This window comes from Liolophura sinensis, chromosome 7, assembly GCF_032854445.1.
Source record: "Liolophura sinensis isolate JHLJ2023 chromosome 7, CUHK_Ljap_v2, whole genome shotgun sequence".
Classification (NCBI taxonomy): domain Eukaryota; kingdom Metazoa; phylum Mollusca; class Polyplacophora; order Chitonida; family Chitonidae; genus Liolophura; species Liolophura sinensis.
Genome location: NC_088301.1, coordinates 55,558,689 through 55,585,644, shown reverse-complemented (window position 1 = coordinate 55,585,644; position 26,956 = coordinate 55,558,689). Strand labels below are relative to the sequence as shown.

Genomic DNA, 26,956 nt, shown 5'->3' with positions numbered 1-26,956 from the left:
TTATCGTATGTTAACTTCTAATTATGACAAAGTCATATCTCCTATATGGGAGATAGAAATTTTCTGCTAAAAATGTGAAAATAACTCCTAACTGGGTGAAAATAACTCCTCATTAGGAGAAAAATCTATGTCCTAATTATGTAATATTTCTCTCAAATCAATTTTTCCTAATTAGGAGATTTTTCACCTAATGAGGTGATAATTTATTTTATTTTTCACCTTAGCACTAATACGCTTCCGAATGTAGGCCTACGCCTACGGCAAATTACAATTTTAATCATGGTTCAACTCCGTCACAATAAAACTGCAATAGTACTGTAACATAAATGTTAAGTCAGGTTTCATAAATGGATGTTGGAAATTTTGAATGAGGCAACGACTGCTGAGCATTTGGCTATCGTCTGTGGCGGACAGCTGGTTTGGTTCACATTGTTTATTTTCTGAGCCTCTGTCAGCGTCACATTTCTTTTCCGACTATATCTTTCCGATGAGACATCATTATTTCATGCAATCAGTGGTCGATCCATGGAGCCTAAATTCATATTGTTATTCTGAATAACCTCAGACGCTTTTACTGAAATTCTCTCGATTACATGTCACTTTACTTATGTATGATTTATAAATAAAGATGTGCCAGGCTTCATTTTTCCCTCGTGTTAAATTCTAAATGGGATAATATTCTGTTTTCTGGCCACTGACAAAAGTGAGGAAAACCCCAACTACAGGCGAGCCCAGAGTCCGAAAATGAACGAAATGTAACGAATGTTAATTCGGTGAGTCGCATGTGAGCTCTTTTTGACTGGAGGTGCAAAAGGTGTTTATGTTATTAGAAAGACGTGTATGCAGGCCGCGCCGTGGGTGTTGCAGAAGGATCAAAGCTTTATAAAGTCGTCTTAGAATCGCCCAAGTTGTGGACATCTGGATTCGTCAGGTATCTGCCACATTAGAATTGTATAAGTGCTTGATATGGCTGATCTTACCCTAACACCATTGGTAAATCGGCCATGGAAATGGCGTGACCCATTTGTGCTAATGAGTACAGAGTACAGTAGCATGGCGGCGCGTCCGTGAGTAGCCAATCTGACTGGCTGACCGAAAACACTGAGCAATTTTATTAATGCTTAATGCAATTTAATGGCACTCACTATGTCCACGTCTTAATATGTTGACCAAAAACACCTTGTAAGTTAAATTCTTAGTTCCGAAAAGTGATTCCGTGCTATTTAACGCATTTTGGTTCTTAGCCGCGGCATCCGCAGCTAGTTCCTGTCTTTACGAGCCTCATGTCCGGTTATACACCTAACGCCTGGTATTTCTGTGGCTCAGGACATAGGTTAGGATTGTTGACCTTTTGAAGTGGGTATAGTACAGTTCTATTGTGTGTGTACGAGACTAAATAAGGATGAAATATACAAGTGAACATATAAGAATGGGGAGTTGTAAGGACTGGGGTTATATTTACGTGTTGTTTTGTATGTGCATTACAGCATAATTTTCTTCCCATGGTCACATGCTTTTACTGATTTTTCATTGGTTAAAAATGAATGGAGATATATTCAAATTACATACAAAGAAAAACAGTACAAATAAGAAGTTTATCATTCTAGTTTCGTCACGTGTCCCTGTCGTTTATATGACATTGCTTCGCGATTTATACTTTTTTGAAAGGATGGACTTGACTTGTTCTGAATTGCACTGGATTTGAACATCCATCAGACAGTATGTCTGTACCCGGTTGCTTATTCCACTACACCATTCAAGTTGATGTACTGGAATGTGGTTTTTAGACGCCTTTAAGACAGGTGAACATTATGTAAGGGTTGAATGCGCAAGTGCGTGTGTCACATGCCTTTGTCATGTGAACTACATCTGAAAAGGGTCTCCTCCAAATTTGGCCAGCCTCATTCAGGGAAGCCAGGATGAATTGACGTAAGTAGTGACATAGAAAGTTAGATGTAAATATAACCCTGGACTTTACAACAGCCTAAGAATGCTGAAAAGAAAAGATTAAAGCCATGAGGTACCATATTTAATACAGTAGGCCTATACTACATGTGGCAGTACTTAGTGAGGTGAGGATTCTCCTGTGGTCTGCATAATTTTCTTGAATCAAAACAGGACTACTTTGATGAGAGTTACATCGTGTGTTACAGTAAGCAGCACCCTACATTTTTTTTTTATATCACTGCCACCACTAGACAAATTTGGCCTTAGAGTATGCAGCTGCCTTCATTTTTTTATATCACTACCACCACTAGACAAATTTGGCCTTTGGACACCATGTAACACAGTCACACGTGTGCTTCCTTTGGCATAGCCTCATGATTTAAGTCATCATGCGGACCTACAATCAGCACTCACCAATAAAATCGCTTCAGGTGTCCCTTAGAATAATTTTGTACATACATGGTACTTAAGTTGAAGAAAATACAAATATATCAAATGTAATCCCAAATCAGAATTTTAGGGGTCTCGCCATTTCATGCAGGTTTGGATGAGCCAAGGTGGGGGCTCATGTAAGCTACATGTAACTCTGCATGATTTTATTGTAGGAGCTAGCTAGAATATACATCTTGAATACCTGGGTCTGTCAGCTAAGAGCCCCAACCTTATCTCACCTTATGAACCTTATGAACTCATGAGACACCTAAAGTGCTGATTTTGCTTTAGAAAGAAAGGTTGTTTGTCTTTTTTTCATGTCACTTTGTGCCATTCAAAATTTCTTCATAAAACTTGTTGGTGGTGGCAGTGCTCATGTCTTAAGCCTATTATTATTAGTCACAGAGACATTGCTGGCTTAATTCAGATGAAACAAACTTGCTTATTGGATGTCCATAGTACCGTAAATCATGCTGAAAATTTCTGGCCATAAAGATTAGCCGATTTGAGTTGCCAGTGGAGGTGACGGGGGAGAGTGATCAGCCCCCAGCTGTGCAGTAATCCCCAGTGACGATCTGGCTGCTGGTCATCGCCACATGGGGTAGAGTTGGGTTTTTTTTTTTCTACCAATGAAATAACTTGCAGAAAATGATCTAAAATTTCTGTGTCGGTTACTTCCGCACAGTCTGAGTTAGGGGCGGCATGACATATTAGATATTAACCTACCCCACCCCCATTAAACTTCATTAAGTATTACTACGGTACTTGACAGTGAGGCTTAAAGACTTCCCGACCAGTCACACCTTTGTTTTCACTCATGAATCAAAGTGAATAAAGTATCAAGCGATAGATGCTACCAACCTGTAATTTCTAAAAATGTCCACGCTAAACAGGCTACTTGACATCTTACCTCTCGGGTCATCAGACTAAATTTGCAGATTACACTTGCTGGCCTCAATTAAATGGGTGAATGCTTAATTCTTCAGGTTACGTGGAGGTCTCTCATATAATAACAGTGGTGAAACTCTCCTCCTATTTCAGAAGAATTCTATTTTCCCCCACTTTATCAAACCTCGTACCTTCAGTTCAACACAGAAAACACATTTCAGTGAAGTTTCCAAAACTAAATATACTATGTGTTCTAACCTCTTTCTCACATTGTTGTGATAGCCGATTGCCATGCAATAGACTGAGAACTCACTTACGCATAAATGGCTACAGGTAACTGACAGCTTACCGATTTCAGCACTCACCAATCAGATGCATTTATTCTGATTGACCCGCCCCTTGGAATGAGAAACCTCAACTGCCAAGCACAACTGCCAAAACATCAGGCGGTTGGATTGGGTCTTTGCTGTGATTTACAGGTCTCCTAAGCAATGTTGAAACTTTAAAGACCGTACTCAGAGCTTTGTGAAGGTTGGGATTAGCTCTGATATCAATACAACTCAGCTGTTTATACATGTAGGTTATACTGTAGTTTGGCACTTCTTCTACCCAATTTTCCAAACAATGAATGCTATTGTTAGCTGCTAAGGTGTGATCACAAGTAAATTGGTTGAAAATGAATTTTCTTACGCCAACAAGGTCAAACATGTAAAGCTAAACCGAATGGTGTTAAGTGGGAGCAGTGAAGTGTATTTATATTTGTTAATTAGCCTTTAAAATGCATGTGGGTATTTGTTTACTTTAAACACATATTTGTCAATCGGCACACCACACATGAGATGTGCATTCAGGCAGTAGCTGTGTAGCGATTCTACTGGAGCTAACAGTTGCATGTGCAGTGAAGCGTGAGCGTGTTTATTACAATGAATCACAACTAGACACAAAGAATCCGTGGATATACTTTTTAAAACCAACTGCTAAACTGATTTACGGTATTTTCACTCCCATTTCAAGTCGTAACAAATCCCATTCACAAATCTTGATGTCTAGACTTAGCCGAAAGCACATGGTTGAGACTCCTGTCAGTAAAAATATTCAAACCAAAACATGATTTCTGGCAATTATTGTTTAGGCTTCATCTCCCATCTTTTGGAAATTACAATCCCAGAATGTGATTTGTCTGGTACAAGGGAGACTACTCTGGTGATGTCACTGCTAGGAGCTTGACTCTGTATTTAGACTATTTGCAACAGAGATCTGCATTTTGACATTTTGTATTTGACTTTATGTTAAACAAAAAAGGTCAGTGATTTAACTGTAATACAGCACTAAGTCTAAAAATAGACTGACAAATCTATCTTAAAGCCTGCTTATTTTTTAATAAGTAATGTTTATGAAAGAAATGAAACCATATCATCTGGTTGTCCTGGGTCAAAAAAGTTACATGTACTCATATTAATGTTGTATATGGTTTTCATAAAGTTGTATGTGAAACTACTCAGAGAATCACTCCAAGCCACATAGGTTTAATATTCACATGTGACTTACATCAAATCTATTTAAACATTTGTTTCTGCAATTTGTCACACAAAAAAATATGAAAATTTATGTTTTCAGCAATTATTGATGACAGGACGACATGGGTGTGACATTAGAGAGAGTGCAGTTCAAATTTGCCTCTATCATTGGAGAACTCTGCAGTGAGCCAGACATCCTATCACAGTTTGCTGTCTGGGTGGATCTTAGGATAGCAGAATACAAATTAAAAGGCTCAATTTCTTTAGGTAAGAACACGAGTTGTGACAGGATACATTTGCTTAAGTTTATGAGCATCTGTTTTAATTTTTTATTTTGTTTTATTTTCTGTACTTTAAATGAATAATTGTTAGATTAATTTTTAGCTAGTCAGGGATATTGCGAGACAAACTTTCTTGTTAAGGTCAGCTATTCTATTTGCATGGAGTCCCTAGTAACGTTTTATGATTATGCTTAGTTTTTAGTACATATTCTTGATGAACGTGTTTTGAAGATTTAGCCCCCATAATTTTGAGATATATGATTTTTTTTTTTTTAGTTTCCAGGGTTTGGACTTAATTGGGTTAAATATCCTCACAGCTTTCACTACACCTTCTGGAAACTTAATGAATATGATGAGCATGTTTTGAAGGTGTAGGCCTATTAATTCTGAGATGTTGTGTGTTTTTTTTTAATTAACCATTTTTTTGTATCAGTGGGCTATTGTTCCCAGTGAATTTTCAAGGTCCATGTTGTTGTGCTTTATTGTATGGCAGGGCTATCTTGGTGGTCATTGTCTGCATCTGATTCTGATCGTTTTTCTTTTGTTTATTTGTAGCGGACAGGGCTTTGAGAAATTCTAAATGTTACTCTGAGGTGAATATCACATTTGAGAATGACTCAGGGTACACTTAAAATGAAGAAAAGAATTTTACTTATCTGACATTTGATTTCTGCGTGGCTAAACGGAGGGGAAGCAGATATAATTTGGACTTATTCATGTGTATATTTACATGCAGACTGTGGATGGGGCAACGGATGGATCCACCACATCTAATGTCCCACAACCGTCTGATGCAACCGTCAGGGCGTCCCAGAAAACATTAATATTTTTTACCTTCGTATGGGACATCCGGTTGTCCTACTAGCAACAGTATTTCTTAGGATTGGTCTGTGCATCTGTGCACATACAGCAAACCTAGTATGTATAGAATTGTACATGTGTACGGAACTAATGTACAAGAATGCACTTTCTTCCACTGATAAAAGATGCAGATTATCATCACCATATTGGTTTTTGTGAAATATCAATTAAATATATAATTATGAGCTATGAGTAATTTTTTGTTTGAATTTTTCTGTAACAGATTGCTCCGGTGAAACACCAGATCCAGTATGGCTGAAAGGAATAAAAAGTGCTCTTCTGGCCAAAGAACTTGCTTTAAAGTCTCAGCCAAGAACACCTAGTTTTAATCGTCGTAAAGCCACTCCACACCCACTAAAGCCTCCATTAACTCGACCTGCCACAGTTACAAGAGACAGTGGTGACGAGGTTCATCCTGTGTTGAGCTCAACCCCAATTAACAATAGATCCAGCACTTCAGCTAGATTATCTCCCCTTGTTATAAAGGAAGAACCTGATGATGTTTATCCTATAAGCTTACATGTGCATAATCCAGACAGTCGCAAACATCCCTATACTGTTGACTCTGATACTGAACAGCCTCAGTCAGCCAAACGGAAAAGATTTGAGGACACATCTCCTGAAGATGCCCCAGCTAATGAAAGTCTGATGTCCATTATTGGGTTAAATGATACGGCGGACAAAACGGACACTGTACTGACCCAGGAAGACAGTGTTTCCAATGAAATAGACTTGCTCATGGCTCAAGAATTGTCTGAGAAGGCAAGACAGGATGCAGATGTTATCGCAGCAGAAATTACAGAGCAATCTTTTTCATCACTGTCAACATCGTCTAATCTTGTGTCTAGCAGGCTTGGACAGGGAAACAATCAAAATGGTAAGTGTAAGCCAGGCTTTCAAGTTACCTGTTCTGTCATTTTTAAACTATGCTCTCAAGTGTCCATGTATTGTTTCTTCTCAACCATCTGAATTTAAGCTGCTTGAGTGATACCAGATTGCCAGCCAAATGAACAGGTGTGACAGCGTAAATATCAGTGTCTCTGCACACAATGTGATGAAGGAATTAATGAGAAGTAAGAAAAATTTCTAACATTTAAAGTTGTATAACATGATAGAAATTATCTTACACAAAATTGTCCTAAATTGCAGTTTCAACGAAATTGGTTTGTCATTTATGTTTTTTTGTCACTGAGGTGAAAAAGTAGAATATTTTAGAAATTATACATACATGTTTAATACATCTATGTACAGTTTTGGTTTGAAATGCAAAGAGCATACTTTAAGAATGACTGTTTTATGTGCTTGACATTCCATATATTCATGGTCAATCTTGTTTCAAGTACATTTGTCCTCATGATAAAATGTCTCAAAGATTTGTGACAACCATAAACATGGGTTGTACTGAACAGTACTTATTACTGCTCATTCCTACATTTATACTCTGACAAAGGTGGCTGCTGACATTTTTACTGCATTTGGTTAAAAGCCAAGAATTACAGCATTTATGTTTCTCTTGTCAGGGTTGATATGCTTTATTTGAACATCTAATTTATGTCTGACTGAAGTTTTATTGCTATGCTTTACATCACAGCAGATCAACAAAGCCTTGAAATATCCAACATGCTTTACTTATTACTCAATTTTTTCGCATGATATTAATATCTACTGTGGATGAATCTGATAAGTAATATATAATTACACTTTAAAGCACTACAGAATGGGCCTTGACTGTGAGTGGGATAATGTCTAATTTTAATAGTGTGTGTAGGATTTTGTTCTTTAAAACTCAATAATCTTCTTTGATGGCGATTGTATCAGAGACATTTTGAAACCAGGTTTGGCTTGAAACAAACTTTTACTATGCCTTACAATATAGTGGTCAGTTTTACTTGTATATGCAAATAAGGACTTACCACATAAATTTAAACGTTAGCATGCATTGATGTTTTTATTCTTAAGAATTTGGTTAGAAGTATGCAGACATTCAGTATACCTATTATATCTGGAACTATGTGTATGCTGCAGGATTAGGTTCAGATTAGTTCTGATTGCAAATATTGAGCTAATTTCTCAGCAGAATGTTTAAAACGACACAACGAATTTTCGGTGTATGAAAATTGTTCATATTAGGCCATATTCTGCATAGAGTATGTCTGTATTGTATTGGTGAAATATCCCAGTTCATAGCAACGTTTGATGCATTCAGTGGCACATCCTGAAAGTAAAAAAAAATTAATTTTACTTTGTTTGCTTGATATGACGGTGACAGGTAAAGCAATTTGACATGGACTGAAAAATATGTGAGAGTGTTGAGCTGATTATGGAAATACTGTAGGACTGAATGACATGGTTTGTCCTTGAAAGCTTGACATCAAACCATTCAAATGTGAAAGTGGAAAAAAATGACACAAAATAACTATATATAAGTTATCTCAGCCTGATCACTGAAGACTTTAGTGTTCTGAGTGGCTGTTACATGTGTAATGCTGAAATTCCATACAAGTTTTGATAGATGTTGTTCAGTTTTGTGTAATTTTAGCATGTCATGTAGTAATGTTATGTAAAATTATTTATTGAACATTTTCCCATCAATTTATTTTTCAGACAGTGGTACATGTATGACCATTATAGTACTTAGATAGTTTTATCAATTACATGTACATGTTCCTTGGCTTGCATAGAACAGCTATATTTGAAATATGAAGCTACAGTGTACAACTATGACTATTATTCCGAAAGCATTTTAAACTTTAGACATAGGCAAGCTATTTAGGAATTGTGACATGCAGTGTATGAACATCACTAAAGCCTTGCTTACTAAATAGACATAGGTACAGTATTTGTTGTAGGAAGTGTACTGTGTAAGTGATATGATTTTTGTCCTTACCGAAAAAATGAAGTCTACTCAATATGTAGTTCAGTATTTTTGACTGCCAGTATGAACAGTGGACACTGTTGAAAATGTGATCAACACTGGAAGTTATTTTTAAAATAAAAGCTGGTTTGCTTCTAAATACTTTATGCATTTTGTTTTGGCATAGATTTTTCCAGACATGAGAGCCAGGATTTTCACAAACTTCTGATGAAAATCCTACATGCAGGGTACAGTACTTGGGAAGCAGACAGGATATAGACATAAATTTGCTTATAACCACTTTGCTTGCGTTTTGTGACTCTTTACATATACATGATCACTGTAGCAATGTTACTGGGCTTGCTGAACACTACTGTTTGCATAAGCAATCAGATCCAAACCATGACCTAGATAAATATATGATAATCTGAAACCATATGTCGCTGTTACTCCATAGATGAATTCATGTGCTTTGCTGAGATTGGACATAAAAATAATAAACATAGTGTTGGTTGTATCTCATCCTTGTTGCTGTGCACGTGATACACAGTGAGTTGCCCTGAAGGGTTTTATGGCTGCCTACTTGTGTCAGAAGCTCACAAATCATTTGTTTATTACCCAGCCTGGGATAACTTCTGTCATTTTTTAAATTATGCTCTCAAGTGTTCATGTACTTCCTTTGTTCGTGTCACTTTGTTGGCTTTTCCTTTGGAGATCATTCTGACTTCTAGATCTTGTTAGGCATTAAGGTAGATGGTGTATACTTACAAATGGGTTTCCTTGATCCAAGAATGCTGGACATCCACACAGTGAGGAATCAGATGACATTCTCACTTTTTTGTATATTTTATGGTATAGATCTTCATATACTAAATATCTACAAGAATAATATGTTGGGTTATCATTGGGAAAGACTGAAGGTTTTCAGAACTGAATCATAGACAGCTGAATTGAAGTGTACTAGTATAATTTAATGGAGTTATATGGTCACAGTAATGAGTATCCAAAAGGCCACTACAGAGAGAGCAGAAGAAGCAGTGTCTAACCGGCCACTCACTTTTCTTGAAACCCTGGTGAAGTGCACACATTATCAGATTCTAACATTTGTTTTACTAGGTTTATTTTAATGAAAACCTTCTGCATTTATCCATGCAGCGCAAACTTATTACAGAGGCTTTATTATAATTAGGCAGAGTTCATGCAGTAAGGCCCATATTAAGTGCTACATTTAGTAGTACAAATCAGGACCCATTTTCATAAAGCAAACATGTTATAACCCTTAACTGTCATGACAGTGTGTGTTTTAGGGATGTGAAGTATGCTTACAAGCAGCTAAGGGCTAATGGACATTAAGCTTCATGTGTTTAATAAATACGGTAACACAAGGGAAAGCTTTCCCAGAAAAGATATTAACTCTGCCATGAATAGTCTCCCTTTCTTAGATACACGGGCATGTTGTGCACTGACTGGAAGTCTTGTTTCATTTGTATATTCACATATTGATGCACATTTATTGAACATTTAAGGATTTTCTGTGATGATAGTTTAAGTTTTCACAAAGTTTCAGCGAAATCCAGACCCATGAACTTCTGGTCTTCTTTCACACTGCATTCTTTGCATTCCTGAAACAAAACCCTTATGTGCTCATAACATACACCTCAGATCTGGCATAATCAAGAAGTTGGGGAAATATGAATTTAAGTGTGAAAGTCCCATTCCTTGTCTTGTGCAAGAGGTTTAATAAGCATCCAGTCTTCTGAAAGAAAATTTGCTAATAATGCTTTGGGATTATGGAAAACTGATCCCCAATAACAGTGGAAATCCTCACTGGTGATGTTGAAAATCAGTGCTACAATGATGTACTTGAGGTTGGAAGAATTTTGCTTTGGAGTGGGAAATTTTTATCTGAAATCACCTTATTTTGACTTGATTTTTATACTTTCTTTTTATAAGTATATGATATAGTTACTTCATTGTTATGTTTCAAAGGTATTATAAATAAATTGTCCACACTGTATGTTACTCAAAGAATGTAACTGGTTTTCGAAAGAGCAGAATTCCAAATAACTAAGTGTTTTGTTAAGATAAACTGGTGTGCTGTCATCTCCAAAAACTGAACTTACCAACCTGATACCTACATTTATTTTATATTCACAGGTGTGTCAGTTTTGTGCCATATGTGGTTCATGTATCACACTGTTTATCCGACATTTTGTGTCTGGTGATTTTTCCATCTCTGCATATTAACTTAACACATGTTCATGTACAATATATGTAAAACTTCTGTATTGTACTCCCATGTACTTGTATACTCATATGATCGTAAAACCACTCTTTGAGATCTATATCAAATTCATCTACGTGTAAATACATGTACATGTAGGGATGCCACAGTCCAGTAGTAATGTTAAACCTGGCACACATTTGTAAGTTACGTGTAGGGCAGTTTTCAAATGGTGATGAGGCCTGTTTTCTGTTCCCATGACAACAGGGAGGATGCTGGGGAGCTGCGGGGATGTCCTGGGCCATGTTGAGCTTAGCAATAAACCCACACCTGTACACAGCCCATTGATACGCCCTGAAAAAGGACATTTTGAAGTTGGATTTACATCACATGAAGAGGAAAAAAGACTTCAGTTTCGAAAAATTCAAACACGCTGTTACGTGAAAAAATTTGAAAGTTGGCTTGGCACTAACTACTCATCAGATAACAGACCAATAGAAGATATTCCCCCATCAGAGTTGGATCTATACCTTGCCCAATTCTTCTCCACAGTAACGTCAAATCATCAAGGAGATTACGGCTATAATTCCCTTCGAGCCCTTCGATCTGGTTTAGAGCGCCATCTCAGGGAAAAGAACTATCCCCACTCCATTACATCCTCAAATGTCTTCTCCAAAAGTCAGACTGCATTTAGAAGAAGGAAACAGATGATACAGTGCAGCAGAGTAGCAGTATCTGACAGGCCTCTCCAGTGTTAGCCCATGCTTCCTTACATTACTCATGGACTTGAGCCATTCCTTGCTTCTGATCGTCTGTCCGCTTGCCATAGCACTATCAACCATGGTTAAACAAAGCTTAGGTAACTGACAGCAGAAACAGGATGATACAAAGAATGCATGTATTTGCAAAGAGCAAGACAGGTGATTACTGCTTGTATTTTTTAAGGCATCTGCTTTGACCTTGCAGTTATGGTTATCTGGAGCCTTCCAATAATTGTGGATGGTTTACTTGTCCATTTTTATGCATTCAAAGTTTATTTACCCTTACATGTAACCAAACATGTATTTTGACTGCTTTATTCACAGCTTTGGTCTATGGGATTTAAATAAGAAACATTTGCGTTGTCTTGCTCTAGTGGCCTAAAAACATATGGAAAAACATATTGGAGTCACTTGCTCATTGAAGTCACTTCCTCATTGAAGTCACTTCCTCATTGGAATATTCTTTGAAGCATGGACATGTACATTTCTAGTTACATGTAGCTGCATGTGTATGATAACCACTGACTTTTTACTTCGTTTTATGAACAAAGTGCAAAATTCATAAAATTTAATATCCGATGGAAGTGGGAATGCTTAGATCAGAATTTATACTTCCATGCCACAGATAGCTCTTAAGTTTAGTGTTTATTTTGGTTGCAGAATCCTGCTTCACTCGTGGCATTCCAGAGCATAAGGCTCCCCAAGGGGAAGGTCGGCTGAGCTGCATTGATAGGCGATTACGAAGTCATGTAAAAGTGTTTGAGAGGTGGCTACAATGTGAACCCTATTGTGATTTCAGGCCTATTGAAGATATCCCACCACCTGAACTTAACAATTACTTGGCAGACTTTTTTCCTATGGTCAAAACACAGAGTGGTGAGGAGTTCACTCCTAAATCTCTGTGTCGCTTGAGATCAAGCCTGGAGAGATATCTTAGAGACCAAAACTATCCAGAGTCAATAACCCACTCAGATGTCTTTCTCTCTAGTAAACTTGCCTACAAAACAAAAATGAGTCTCCTTGAACATGCTGCTCTTCTCAATATTGCTACTGTGGGAAGGGTGGATACAGGAAATGCAGTCACATCTGAGGCAGAACCACAAACTCAGACAATTGCTCACATTAACTGAATGATAGTAATTTTCCAAATACATGTACTCAACCATGTTGGTACCATATGAACTTGAATCTATGAGTTGTGAAAGTACTGTACGTGTTTAAAAACAGGATTCTTTTTTATTTTGCACAAAGTTATGGTTATATCTCACGAGGAGGTGGTTTGATGTTTTAGTATTTATGTGCAGATTTACAGTTTGCTTTTATGGCCCAGAGGGATAGTAGAGAATTGTCAAATGGCAATGGTTGTTGAATTTTCACTTCTCAATGGCCAGAAGAAACTTGTTGGTTAGTATTTTGATACAAGATGTTTTTATGTAGCCAGTAAAGCATCATGACCATGTATTAATTAGATTAATGCAACAACAAACATAACTTCACAGCATCTCATTGGAGTTCTTCAGTTGATTAGATAGGCCATTTGTCATTTGTATGTAATTACAACATTGTAAACTATCTGCTCATTTAAATTGTTTATTGTTTTTTTATTCACAATAGAATAAAACATCTATGAAATAAAAAAGTAGTGATGAAAGAACAAACTGGATTTTTATGTTTGATTTATGAAGAACTGGACTATCAAGATATTTAGGGAGATTTGAAAAGGATTAGACCTAGGCTCGAAAAAAGGGCCATAGAGCAGTGTTTTTCGCAAGATTTTTATAAAACTTTTTAAATATTAATTTCAGTAACATATCTTTTTTGTGAGCCAGAATATTAAATTTAAAAAAAACAACAGTTTTTAAGGATGACCTGATGTAGTTACATGTAAATTAGAATTTGCCAGAAATAAGTAATTGGTTACATATAAGTTACTTTTTGTTCTCTGTATTGCATAAAAGATTGGTCCGTGTCCAAAAGCAATCCCCTCTTCACCACTGAGGACTTGTGCATCTTTTTGGCAGGTTCTTGTCAATGCATGGTCATATTTTTTCCACAGTTTTTTTTTCTAAATCCAAAACTCAAGCATTGTCATTTGGGCAAAATATTACAGTTGCAGAAAATGTAGTTAAGCACCATTTTGATATTCACAGTTTTTAACAAAGGTACTACATGGGCTCTGAAGAAGTGCCATGTGAAAAACTCACCTATTCTACGGTGGAAGGTTAGCTGGTCAGTGCAGTTTTGTTGGAGAGCCTTTCTCATGGCTTAAATTTTTTAAATGATTTAATCTGGATCACCACTTTACCTTCATCTGACTTTGAGTCATTGTTTATTCTGTGGGTAGGATATTAAAGATATTTCAAGGTAAAGCTGTTACAGATGAACTGTGTTCAAGGCATAACTCGCATGAAGTTGTGACTGCCTGGTGCTAGTTATTACTCAGTTAAATTGGTGGCTGATGATGCGGATACTGTACATGCTTTTTTGGTAATAACTTATGGGTTAGCGGTGATTTATTTTTGCAACGTTATTTTGGTTTACAGAAAGCAGGGAGCACTGGCCAAAGAAATCAATCCTTGTCGAATCAAGTCAAAGGCAGGTGTCTCCTCTGGTTACTGGTTCTTCACAACAAAACCAAAGTATAGACAGTGGCACAAGATGTCGCATTCGGACATTTCAGCGATGGATACAGGCTAAACCATTCAATGAGCTCAGAGACATTGGGAATATCCCCCCTGTTGAATTAGACAAATATTTAGCAAAGTTTTTCACAGCTGTTAAAACACAGACTGGTGGAAACTTTTCAAGAAAGTCATTTTATTTGTTAAGATCATGTTTGGATCGCTACCTTCAGAGTATATCTTATCCATTGTCCATTTCTCATTCTCGTGAATTCTTCAGAAGCCAAGTGGCTTTCAGGCTAAGATTGCGCTCAATAGCACTAGGGACAACAGAAACAGTCCCAGATGAACAAGACATTTTCTTTCCAGGGCAGAAGGCTTAAGTAACAAGAATTCTGGCTTTACTATATGTTTCTATACAGGCACATGCTAATTCGTAAATTAGTCACAAAGTTTGAGTAAATATCCTGCCAGATATATAACTGGAGTATTGTGTAGTTAAAAAAGGGTATTTCAAATTCAGTTTATTTTTTTGTCATCATGTGGCACAGTGCATACACATATTGTCAGAACAAGGCATTGTTGCTGACCTTTTATGTCATTAAGTGGCCGACACTACTGGAAAACAGCCATTATGTTATATTCAAATAAGAGTCAATCTCCTTTGATACCACAATTAATGCATAATTACAGTGGGATTTAAGGCTGTTATCTGATTGTGTTTGTTTGGTGGCGATCATTTTATTTTTACTTTGCATGTACAAGTATATGTATAGGGTAAAGTAGGTGTGAAATGGAAATTGTCTGAAAAAGAGAGGCTTATGTATATAGCAGTTACTTGACTTTTTTTTAAAGAACATCCAGGCAATTTTATGTGATGTCCAAAGAGATTACGGAGTGAGCTTGAAGCATTGACTTTTGTGTGTGTGTTTTTTACCATATTGGTTATTTCTCTTTGCTCAGCTTTATTCGATTGCATATTTGAAATCTTTTCTCTGAAGGTTGTCACTTTAATACACATCCTGCAGTTTCCGGGATGTCTTGGTCCTGTATAATATATTTCACTTGTGGCCTTGCCAATGGTCACGATCTTGGATAACCACTCATCTGGCCAAAATGTGTGGAATAACATAGTGACCAAATGTGTGCCTAATTTTTCTCCTCCCAGTTTCTGATTGAATGGCATTGTTTTGGTTGCAGAATGGACCGGCACCAATCAAGCTGCTGGAATTTATGGACATCATGCAATGGAGGGAACACGTTCTATAGGAGACCAACCAGTCTCATTTATGGAGTCCTTTAAATCCAAAGCTGATACTACTTTTGAAAGGACTGTGCGTTACCACGTTAGATCTTTTGAAGGGTGGATACAAGGTCCCCCATACAATGACCACAGGTCTATGGAGACTATTACCCCCGCCGAATTAGACCGTTATTTTGCTGACTTCTTTAGTTCAGTAAAGACAAAAAATGGGGAGGATTTCACAAAAAAGTCCTTGCTTCGACGCCGAGCAACACTACAACGTTACCTGAAAGATAAGGGGTATCCAGAGTCAATAACTAATACAGAAGTGTTCCCCCTGAGTTCATATGCATTTCGTGAAAGACTGAAAAAGTGCTAACCTTTTTTCTTGTATGTGGCCTTATGGTGTATGCTTGACTGTTAAAGGGCCGCCCATTGCTTTAATCTGCTAAGGCTCTTTAAAGCATTCTTGATGGAAATGTATGCATCCTGTGCAAAGTGAATACTCTAATTTTGGAGAATCCTTTTGAAGATAGTGTGAATAGGTGTACATTATTAACTTTCCAGATGGGATGACCTCTACCCCTCTTCCTGATTTTACTTGCGCCCTTGACTATTTATACTAATCTATAGGTGTTATCATGAATTTATCATGATTTTATCATTTTTATATATCTTTGGCATCTATGATTCCTAACAACAGATTTCAGAGGGTGAAGTGCCAAAAACTACCTTACATATTCAACTCGAGAAACATTTTTAAAATGTTCATGAAATGGCCAATAAATGTTTTCATACATTTTTCCGATGATTTATATCTTAGATATGTTTTTGTCTCTCTTTAATCCATATGGCTGTGTGATTTTTAAATAAACTTTTGCTGACTATTGATGTGTACATGTTTGTATATTTATTTATATATATAAATTGATATATTTGTCACTGGTTAGTTAGACAAAGAAACTTATGTTGAGCTGTGCTGTGTTTACCACATCTACCAAAGGTGAAGAAAGAAAATAGTGTGTGTTCATCCTGGAGAAAATTATCAAGTTAAAGATTACTTCCTTTCGGTTGCAGAGTTGATGCGTGCAGGAGGAATGAAGCACATGGATGCCCCTTTAAGGACCAATGCTGCACCATTGTGGCCTAAGGAGTCCAGGCTTGAACATTTGGGTAAAACTGTGCGCTGCCATGTAAAAGGATTTGAAAGATGGTTGCAAGAAATGTTTCAAGATTGCAGACCTATTGAGGAGATACCATCACCTGAGTTGGATACATATCTTACACAGTATTACTCAAGTGCTAAGACACAGAGTGGTTTAGATTTTAGCCGTAAATCTCTCTTGCGCATGAGAAATAGTTTAGAACGGTACTTGAAGGATCAAGGATACCCAGCTTCTATTGTGCATTCTCCTGTCTTTGCCCCGTCATTACGGGCTTTAAAGGCAAGGCTTCGATCACTGTTTCTCGCTCAGTCATTGCAAGAACGAGACCAAGGCCAAACTGAGCCAACCAATTTGTCGACCACAGACCGAAATTCTGCTCTGTCATTGCCAGCACAATCTGAAGCAGCGAGTTCTACAACCATTGACCAGACTTGTGATGATACAATAGAGGAACAGTCAGAACCTACTGACTTGTCCATCACAGACCCAACACGGGAAAAATCTGTCAAAGAACAAGAACAGTCTAAGCCAGACAATTGATTATTGAAGGTTTAGAATTAACCAGTTTAAAAATATAAATACATGTGTAGAAAAATATTGTGTAAAACAAGAAGACACAAAAACAGAGGAGTGTAATTCACCATTGTCTTGATGTGTATCACTTAGGTATGAATATTTATGAACAATTACGTGTAAATATGCTGACAAATATGGAGCTAGTAGTTCAAAGCACAGACTGCAGTCCAAAATATGATTATCGATGACCAAGCAGTGTCTTTGTTTTATGTGGTAGCATTTGTGTTTTATATTATATTCATTGGTATATTGGTGCAAGACAAATTGGACTTGCTTCACAGTGCCATCAGAATTTTCAGACTTGCAATTCCATCAGAAACCTTTCTGGAGTGAACAGGATTAAGGGCACATAACAGAGGACAGTATTGGGATGGGTCACTTGTAAATATTTTTTTTATTATTTGTATTCTAATTTATATATATGCTTACAACTTTGTTTCACACATTTCCTACAGCACTGTGAATTTCAGAGTATTATGGTGAAAGTTTATTATTTTGTATACTACATTACTGTGTTAACTGGAGACTTGATGGTTGCCATGCTGCAGGGATGGGCAATACTTCAAGTATGGGGTTACCCTTAAAATAGGAGGCAGATGTGAGCTTTGTCCATGTTATCCAGCCTATTAATGTTTGGCTGTTTCTGTACTATGTTGACGCCTAACAATAATGAAAGGACATCTGTGAAATTAATTTTCAAAAGCAAAGGTGCCTTCATAGAAGGGCTTTTTGTCACCATGCAGTGAACACATATGAAAAAGAAAAAAAAAGACATCCTATGATAATTTATAGTTAACGTATATGAGATGTCACATGTTCATATGCTGTCATGTATATAATATGAAGCATGCATGCCAATAAGTCTTGGGTTTGTATTTCGTATCAAAAAAGTAATTTTTTGGAATTACGTGACTTGTATCTGGTGTGCTTTTAGAAAATTTACAAATATTTTAGTCCATGTCAAGACCTGTTCATGATACAGCACAACAATTCGTGGAAAAATAAACACATTGTTACACATGAAATGGTTCTTCATGTTTCTTTAGAGGTTACTACGTATGCATTACTTAAGCGTGGACAAACTTCATTTTAGGTGGTACGTCCGTTTGGTTTATTTCTAACATAAAAAGATTCCTTTGATACTAATGGTCTTCGAATCGTCTTCTGTTGGCATACGACTTGATAGACCCCTAAACGTCATCACTTATGGTTGTGACCAGTTAACTGTAGGAATCTCGCCCAAAATGAAGGTTTCTGTTTATACTCCGAAGAGGCAGGCATTTTATGTAAAGTATGTAAAAGGAAAATCACCATTGGGTAACACCTATGCCTATTCCTACACTGAAATAGAAAGGCCTTAAATTCACCATTAAAGTTCCATTACTAACAATCCTTATTTTTGAGCACATCTCTGATTGAAGTTTCAACCACCATGGCAACTGTCACGAGGACATGTAGATCCAGGTACTCATGTAGTACTGCCTGTTTCTCTGGCAAAGCATGGTTATGTGCAACTAGCAATGTTTGGTCAAGCTTTTAATCTGGCGTGAGGCAGTAATAATTAAATGATAAATTAACGTTATGAAAATGGTGTGAAAAGTAAGCCAGCCCTATTTAGCCCTGATAGAGCTCTTTCAGTAGAGGTCGTACATTACCGAACATTGCTTCCGAAAATTTAGGAATAATTTTAAGTTTTTACACATCTTGATAAATTTTCGCAGAAAAAGTGTCGTTGTGCTGTCAATATATACATAACGCTAAATACATGTAGATTATGGAGCATACCACATAGCCAAATATTAAACTAAATAAGCAGGGACATAATATGTTGTAGACATGAAAGTATTGGTTCGGATGTTCACTTGAAATGTTTGGTTAATTTGACAACTATTGTATGGGCGTAGTAGATATGGCTACAGTGATTGTTGACACATTTTTCATGTGAAAGAAACACGGACTTCAACAGAAAGCTTTTGACACGTGTCGTTCTGATATTTTCCTTGTAGTTTCTTCCGGGTGTACACATGTTCCGTCCACGAACTACAACTGGTCGATTCCTGTGTCTGATGCCAGATTGAGAGATCTCCCGCGAGTACAACGATACCACGTCCGGGTTTTCGAGCGCTGGCTTAAGGCAGACAGTCCTATTGAAATGGTGAAAATTGAGCTCATCCAACCTGCTGTATTGGACAGATATTTGGCGAGATTTTTCACCAGTATTAAAACTCAAACAGGCGAGGACTTTACCAAGACATCGCTTTTCCGCTTAAGGTCTAGCTTGAAGCGCTTTCTTGATGACCATGGGTACCCTGTTTCAATTACCACCGCACCAGAATTTAATGAGAGCCAACAAGCCTTCAGGCAAAAGATCAAACAGTTGTCTTCACTCGGTAACACCAGATGTGCACAGGAATCCGAGTTAACTCACCTTCAATTTGACGCCTGAAATTATTTTCAACAAAGCATGGCGGTAGCGACAGTCCCCATCATGAATTTATTAATATGTAATTCCGTATGTACATACGCTTGCAAAACATCCACAGACGTTTGTGGCTTTACAAAAACTGAAGGTACGAAGTATAATACTGATGGAATCCTCATTGTAAGTAACGCTGTATTCCTGTGTTTCTTCGAAAGAGAGAACAGGCACATTATGCAGTTAAGCAAAGACACACAAAGAGACAAATGTTTACCTCAATTAATATTCTTTGAAGGAAGATCGTTACTTGGTTTTCTTGATTATCCCACCTAAGAAACAGGACAAAGGTAACTGTTTATTGACTTTTTAGATCTACTGTCGGATGAAGACTTCAGAACTACAATGTCCGGGGCGACTGTAGAGATGTCTACATTGTCTCCCTCGGAGTCATTTGGAGCAGAAATCCCTCAGATTACACTGTAGCCGCCTAAATGTCGCAGTTGAATATCCACTAATAAACGAGGAAACTTACTTTATACTTACTTGCATGTTTAGGTTACCAAAGTGAAGAGAAGATTTGATTGTATTTATGGGTCGAACAGATTAAAAACTGCGTGTTATTCTGTATGGTAAATCATAACAGCATTTGAATAGTAAACATACATGGATTAGCTCTTAGATACGTTATTTTCAAATGGATAATGCTTAATATTATGGATTGCTTGGATTTTTTTTTTATATTATGTCTTGAGAGACTTTGTAGTCGTCGATATATTATTCATAACCATTCTGAGGTACTCACTGGATGGGTAAAAACATTGAGTATGGCGTAGAACACCATGCAATCAAACTGATCAAACCCGTACTTTGAGTAGTATGGGTTAGGTGTTGAGGCGGGGTCCAACTGTCGCAGCCCAATAGGTGAGGTATAGGAGCCGTCTGCAGACAACCGCAGATGCTTTTTAGCGAATTTGTTTGGTAAGCTTAAAAGAAAAGACAAGCGTAAAACAAATGTATATAAAGATGGGTTAAGTATTCTATGTAAAGGTTTTAAAAAGCATACATTTTTAGCTCGTCTGTATACAATGTACAGGCGTAGATTATGTCGTACCATGAGCCTCGGCGTCCAGTGACGGGGGAAAAGCAAACAAAATGTTACGGGTGGTATCTTAAAAGGTACAGCAGGCATTGAGATCAGGGTTTGCACACATGTAGAGGGCAATAACGCCAGGGGGATGTTCCGTCGTTAATTTGGTGTGTACGTGTGAATAGCGTAGCTTACTGCTTTCCTGACTCGGTGTATTGTGTATAAGGACCAGTGTTAAACAAAGTGTTAGAGGTGGTATCTCAAAAAGGAGAACATGTATTGACCTGAAGCTTCAAATGCCTATAAAACACAATGACACATTATGAGCATTACTGATGCTCCGTGTGCTTGTTAATTACCGTAAATGGCCAAATTCGAGATTTCACTACTTTATGTACTGATCTGAAGTTTTGCATTCATGTGCCTCCTACAGGCGAGTTGTTTGGTAGCCTTGCTACCATTTTTAATTTATTTTTTTGATGTTGCATATCGCACTTCAAAGTAAAACTGCGCACGTGGCGAAAGTGGAATTTTATCAATTTGAACCTATCGGATGCGAGTTATTTCTATAACCCGAGAAAGCACTTTTGTCCGCAGGCGTCATGCAGACACTGTTTATGACCTATAATATAAATAAAGATGTTTTAGAGGCAGTTTCATAATTAACACTTACACATTTCTCAAGGTTATAGTTATTTCTACGCCGTTCACACCGCAAATATTTAAACCGGATCAAATCTGAACTGGTTTAAATCGAACCCAGTTGTAACAATGCGTGCGTTCACACAACCATATGGCCAAGTCGGTTTTAAGCCAGTTCAGGGAATTACCCGTTCACATGGTCACATATAAACCCGCTCAAGCCCTGAAACTGGCTTAAAGCCACGTCGCTAGCTGGGGAGGATTAAATACCCCCACTTTGCGTTGACGCGGGCGGCGTGAAACTGGCGCAAATCCACTTTGGCAAGTTAAACCAGCTTAACTTTGCTGGTGTGAACGGAAACAGTTCGCCTTACCCATTCACCCCGAGCACTGCAATCATGCCTACCATCAGAGGACGCCATGTTTTGGTGCTGATAGCCATTGTTCCCATTGACATACACCGTCTGTTTGTTCGCTGAATGTTCTTGGGCGAAAGTTGTTTCTTTCACTTAGCAATGTTCAGATGATGGTACTATTTCCCTATTTGGACAAAAAGATGCGTGTTTCAAGACCTATTTCTGTGGGTCAGTGGCACAGATTTCTTGCTCTCTGTTCTTATCTCGAAAACTAATGAGAGGATAATCATGCATAAATGTTGAATATTTAATGAATACTGTACTTTTGATTGGTCATAATAATGTGCAATTTGGATAAATTTTTGTGTGCAGATTCATTTTGTGGACGCAAAGATCAATATCGGATCACCGCATTGATCCGTGCTTACATCTTGCATATTTGTTTTATTCTTTATTTTAACTATACATATAGATATATCAATCTCTGCCTATGATGATTGGGAATATAAATGAATACTATTAAACTAAAGGTGTGTACTATACCCATGCATTGTGCTCGGTTCGTTGTAGGAGACCAGTATACTCTTACCGGCATACCATCGACCTCGAGGTCAAGGACGACCTACGCCCCCCGAAAAAATGTGAGGGCGGATCGGCTACGATATGTGGATAGGAGAATACGGTCTCGCATTAACACGTTCGAGAGTTGGCTACAGACTAGCACTCACAAGGATTCCAGAGCAATAGAGGACATCCCTCCGGCCGAATTGGACAAGTATCTGGCCGACTTCTTCGTGACGGTGAAAACTCAGTCAGGAGAGGAATTCAGTTACAACACACTGTGTGCTCTGCGCGGAAGCCTGGAGCGATACCTTCGAGATCAAGAATATCCATATTCAATCACAACCTCGCACATGTTCAAAGAAAGTCGGGCAGCTTGGCTAAAGAAGCTAGAGGTGTGTAAAGTGAACGAGAGACAAAAGCTCAAATTAAGGTCCAGGGAGAAACCGCAGTTTTTAGATTAGAAACATTTTGTACCTTTTATAAAGGGCTAACTGTAGCGTGCACCAAAAATAAAAATGTCAGTTGAAGGTAAACTGAGCAAGCATAAACCTGTACCGAGGACGTGTGCACATACTGATTTTACTCACCATTAAACCTTCATCTCTGTGCGCTCTTCGTACAAATGACGAGATGTACGCCACGTGGACCGTCAGGTGACTTCCGTTTTCCCAGCACATGTGAGCCTATACGTCGCCTAAGGAATACAGGAAGATATCTGGACGCTTTGCACATTCGCTATGTATTTGCCGGTGATAATGAAATTTATCCAACACAAATCACCCAACAGTTGCCTGTCTCAATTAAGGTAGTACAACTGAGGCCAAAACGAGATGTTTTTAAGGAAACTGACGGCTGTCTGGACCAAAGGGGTATAATAGCTTGTACAACACCTGCATTGACTCGCCATAGACTTGTAATGTGATATGACTGAACAATCACAAGCCCGAAAGCAGTGAAGATTACATTTTTCGGTGTTTGGTGATGTCCTGAATACCCTTCATGAAGATTTTCATTGACTACTGTATTCCTAGATATTTAAAGAGTAAAGTAATATAAAATCAAGCTTCCCAAAACCAATCACCGCTACACGCAGCCTTACAGCTATATATTTCTGATGTATTACCGTTGTGAATGTGTATTATCAAGTATACGATAGATTGCAGATTTACCTATATTTGCCTCTTTCAAAACTCAGTTATTATTCTACCGGTAGAGGAAGGGATACAGTTTTTCCCCTCGATCCTATGTCAGTTTATATGACACAGGACCGTTTCGGTGGTCTAATGGTTAAGCCTAAAGTCGGGAGACTTGGATCAAACCCGGGTCGGGTCGTAACAAAGATTTTTAAAAAATGGTACTTTTTTCTGCCTCGTATAGCGCTAAAAAAGGTAGAGCAGGGAAACAGGACTGGTTGGATTGGCTGGCCCGGTGTCAGTGTAATGTGACAGATGTGTGGGGTGTCATACTTTATGTTTTCGGCGTAATACTTCAGTGGCGGCAGCACTTTAGAAAGAAGACACAATATACACTGTATACACTCACACACCTAGTGAATGAATGAGTGAATGATTATGGCTTAACGACACATCCACAATATTTCTGCCATGCTGTGGTGAGAACATGTTTATACCACACACACCTAATGACTTCTCGACTTCATATGACTGGAAAACTGTTAAGTACAACGTAAAACCTCAAGAATACATACATATATACACACAGACCAATGTCTAGTTTTGGGTCGTACATATCGTTCATTTTCGACACAATTATTGCCGTTTTTATCCTCTTTGGGCATTGACAGTTTGGCAGACTTTTCAAAATGTTTCATCAAATTAAGTTGAAACTTCCTACAGTGCTTCACCTTGACGATTTACTGATCAATTTCGAGCTGAATATTATACCACCATGACGATTTACAGATTAAGTTTTGGACGGTTTAGTTCATTTTCCACAATATTATGGACCTTGTACAGGTCAAAGTCGAGTATTGTACCGTTTCTTCAGTTTTGGAAAAAGATTATGTTCCGTTTAACACTGTTAACTCAGTTATATAACTATTATTCAGATGCATAGCTGTTATTGTGACGTCTCTGTTTCCCCCGGGTTCTGCCCGGTTTCATCCCACTATAACTCTAGCCGCCATTGTATGAGTGAAACATTCTTGAGTACGGCGTAAAACATAAATGAAATAAATCAATACATAATCTACTAGAATGTTTGAAAAAAGCACGAAAAAGCTTTGAGGCACGATTAAAATACGCCTCTAAAAAATTATAACAGGCTATATATTTTTTTTTCGGAAAACCAACTATTCAGATATAGGCTGGTCATAATTTACCCTAACGTTTTTATTAATATGTCAAAAATTGTAGTCTTTGTTTTCTAGAAAGCCGTGAATACAAAAACCTGTTCAGTGGATAATGGATTGTATAATTAAGCCCAGGCTCCAGCGTTTCTGCACGACCTAGGCATGCAGGACTTCTCTCGTTTGTGTTCGGGGCAACATTACTATGCACATGGAAGCGGCATGCTCAATCAGTTCCCGTTCCTTGTACATGAATACGTTATTTTACAGATTTCTGTTCATTTTCATTCATGAAGTTTAGTAGAAATCCCAAGTGCACCCATATGTCATTGCGGAAAATATTCCATTGTTGATACATTGATGTGCATGTATATATAACTGTTTTATGCCGTAATTAAACTTAAATGCCATGGCCATATTGTTGACCTGCTGATTGTATATACATATTTACACAATCGATATTTTACTGTTTGCGGGTGTATGTTGCGACAGTTACCAATGCCATCTACTCGGCACACTTGACTTAAGGAAAAAAACAGCATATGTTGTAACTGTATAGTGCTATGTCAATTTTTATTTACCATATTATTGTGAACATATTAAAGACTAAAGGCTTGAACAGTAAACCCATGTGGAGCAGCAACGACAGTTATGGTTGACAAATGGTCACATGTAATCGGTGAAATCTGGCCTCTTGTCAATTTTCCTCATTTAGGGTATTATTCTATAGCTTCATGTAAAAACTTACAATAGTAGCAACGTACACGCCCTCTCTAACTATGACTTAAACACAAAATTTGGAATGTCTTAATTGCAATTTTTTACGTCAATGATCTAAAATTACTCAATATGTTGTGTTTTTATCACATTCAGTATACATGTACATAAAACAATGCAAAAGGACCAGGTTACGGGGACGCTTAATGCACCAGCAGAATTCCGGCTCAGGTAGGAATACAATGTAAAATACTACAGCACAGGGAGTAAAACAGAACAGCGACCACTGTGTAAATAATTAGCCACATAGTCACAAGTAGGCCCTAACCGGTGAAAGCCGGCCTCTTGTCAGTTGATCTCAGTTATATAGGTTTTTAGTCTAACTGTTAATGTGAACGCATATAAAGTAGCAACATAGACTCCATAGCAACGGCTTAGGTAAAAGAAAAATGTTTGTGTTAAATGCAATTTATTAGACGTTATTATAGAATTACTCAAAACGCTGCTGTCATTACATTTAATAAAGAGTAACTTGAGAACAATGAAGTCCACCAGCAGAATCCTCGTTTGTGCAGTAATACAATATCGGATTACCCTATAGCGACGATGGTGTGATAGTCGGCCAAGTAGTTTCACGCAGCCAATTTACGTCAGTGTTTAATTGTAAGTGTTCAGGTGTCCCCATAGTAGCGAAGCTATTATCAGGGCTGTTGATATTGTATCCCATGCGAAGTAGACCTAAACGATATCTGCACCTATATGCTAATTGTATCGAGGGCGTTCGGAGGCATAATTTTGCAATCTTAACCAATTGTTTGGCATAAACATGTCAAATATCTGCGACTAAAACTGCCAGCTGCATTGTTTTGATCTTCGAGAGGGCAATCATATTTCAGATGGGCGTCTTAGATCCACGAAGCAGAATATTATCTGCTATAGCCATTCAAAGCAAAAGGTGCGTCTTGACCTGTATGGACTGGAAAAGTGAAAACCGATTCGGTATACCGTATTCGACTCAGAATTTTGCAACATCAAACCCCTAATATATCAGATCTTATATAAGTATACAAGGAATCAATAATCTTAAAACTATAATTACAATCCAATAAACATGACACAGTTTAAGAATTTAGCGAACTCCGTGGGCCGACATATTTGTCTTAAGTGCTTTCATTTCTTATGGTGTCTTCTCCTCAAGTACACAGGTACCCATGAGTTCGACACCATTCAATCACTTTAATCCTGTTTGATATTTAACGTGCCGAGCGAAGCTTCTTAAAGGAATAAACCAATCAGGATTCTCTCCCCTGAACTCGGCGACGCTATTACTCTTTGAATCCGATTTTATAACATTTCCTGAACTCGGGCTGTTATCCAGTATGACTTGTACATGAGATTCAAAATTCTTATACGAAATGAAAGTTCTCCAACAAGAGATTTTCAGTGAATCAGATGATGAATATTTATTATGACGAGGGAGGAACTAGCAGTT

General features: G+C 37.7%; 1 protein-coding gene across 11 annotated transcripts; it reads left to right on the top strand.

The window, feature by feature from the left end:
- The first annotated feature begins 866 nt into the window (after positions 1-866).
- On the top strand, positions 867-23,204 carry LOC135471122 (uncharacterized). 11 transcript variants are annotated; one of them, XR_010444410.1, is made up of 6 exons: positions 867-931; positions 4,885-5,051; positions 6,150-6,803; positions 11,272-11,924; positions 12,426-12,514; positions 14,309-14,418. XR_010444410.1 is itself a non-coding variant. In XM_064750194.1 (5 exons), the coding sequence occupies exons 2-5, from the start codon at positions 4,907-4,909 to the stop codon at positions 14,767-14,769; spliced, it is 1,476 nt and encodes a 491-aa protein (XP_064606264.1). In that variant the 5' UTR covers positions 867-931; positions 4,885-4,906; the 3' UTR covers positions 14,770-16,847. The 11 variants fall into 11 exon arrangements, 8 of the variants coding, with proteins under 8 accessions (XP_064606264.1, XP_064606272.1, XP_064606268.1 ...); XR_010444409.1 differs by having other exon boundaries at positions 12,426-12,531; positions 14,309-14,319; XR_010444408.1 differs by lacking the exon at positions 14,309-14,418 and having other exon boundaries at positions 12,426-12,548.
- Positions 23,205-26,956: the final 3,752 nt, after the last annotated feature.

What these genes read in the sequence shown, in the direction of transcription:
- LOC135471122 (XM_064750194.1), top strand. Translation starts at nt 4,907, where the DNA reads ATGGGTGTGACATTAGAGAGAGTGCAGTTCAAATTTGCCTCTATCATT. An exon ending in AAAAGGCTCAATTTCTTTAG is followed by an intron (nt 5,052 to 6,149) that starts GTAAGAACACGA and finishes TTTCTGTAACAG; the next exon opens with ATTGCTCCGGTGAAACACCA. An exon ending in ACAGGGAAACAATCAAAATG is followed by an intron (nt 6,804 to 12,425) that starts GTAAGTGTAAGC and finishes TTTTGGTTGCAG; the next exon opens with AATCCTGCTTCACTCGTGGC.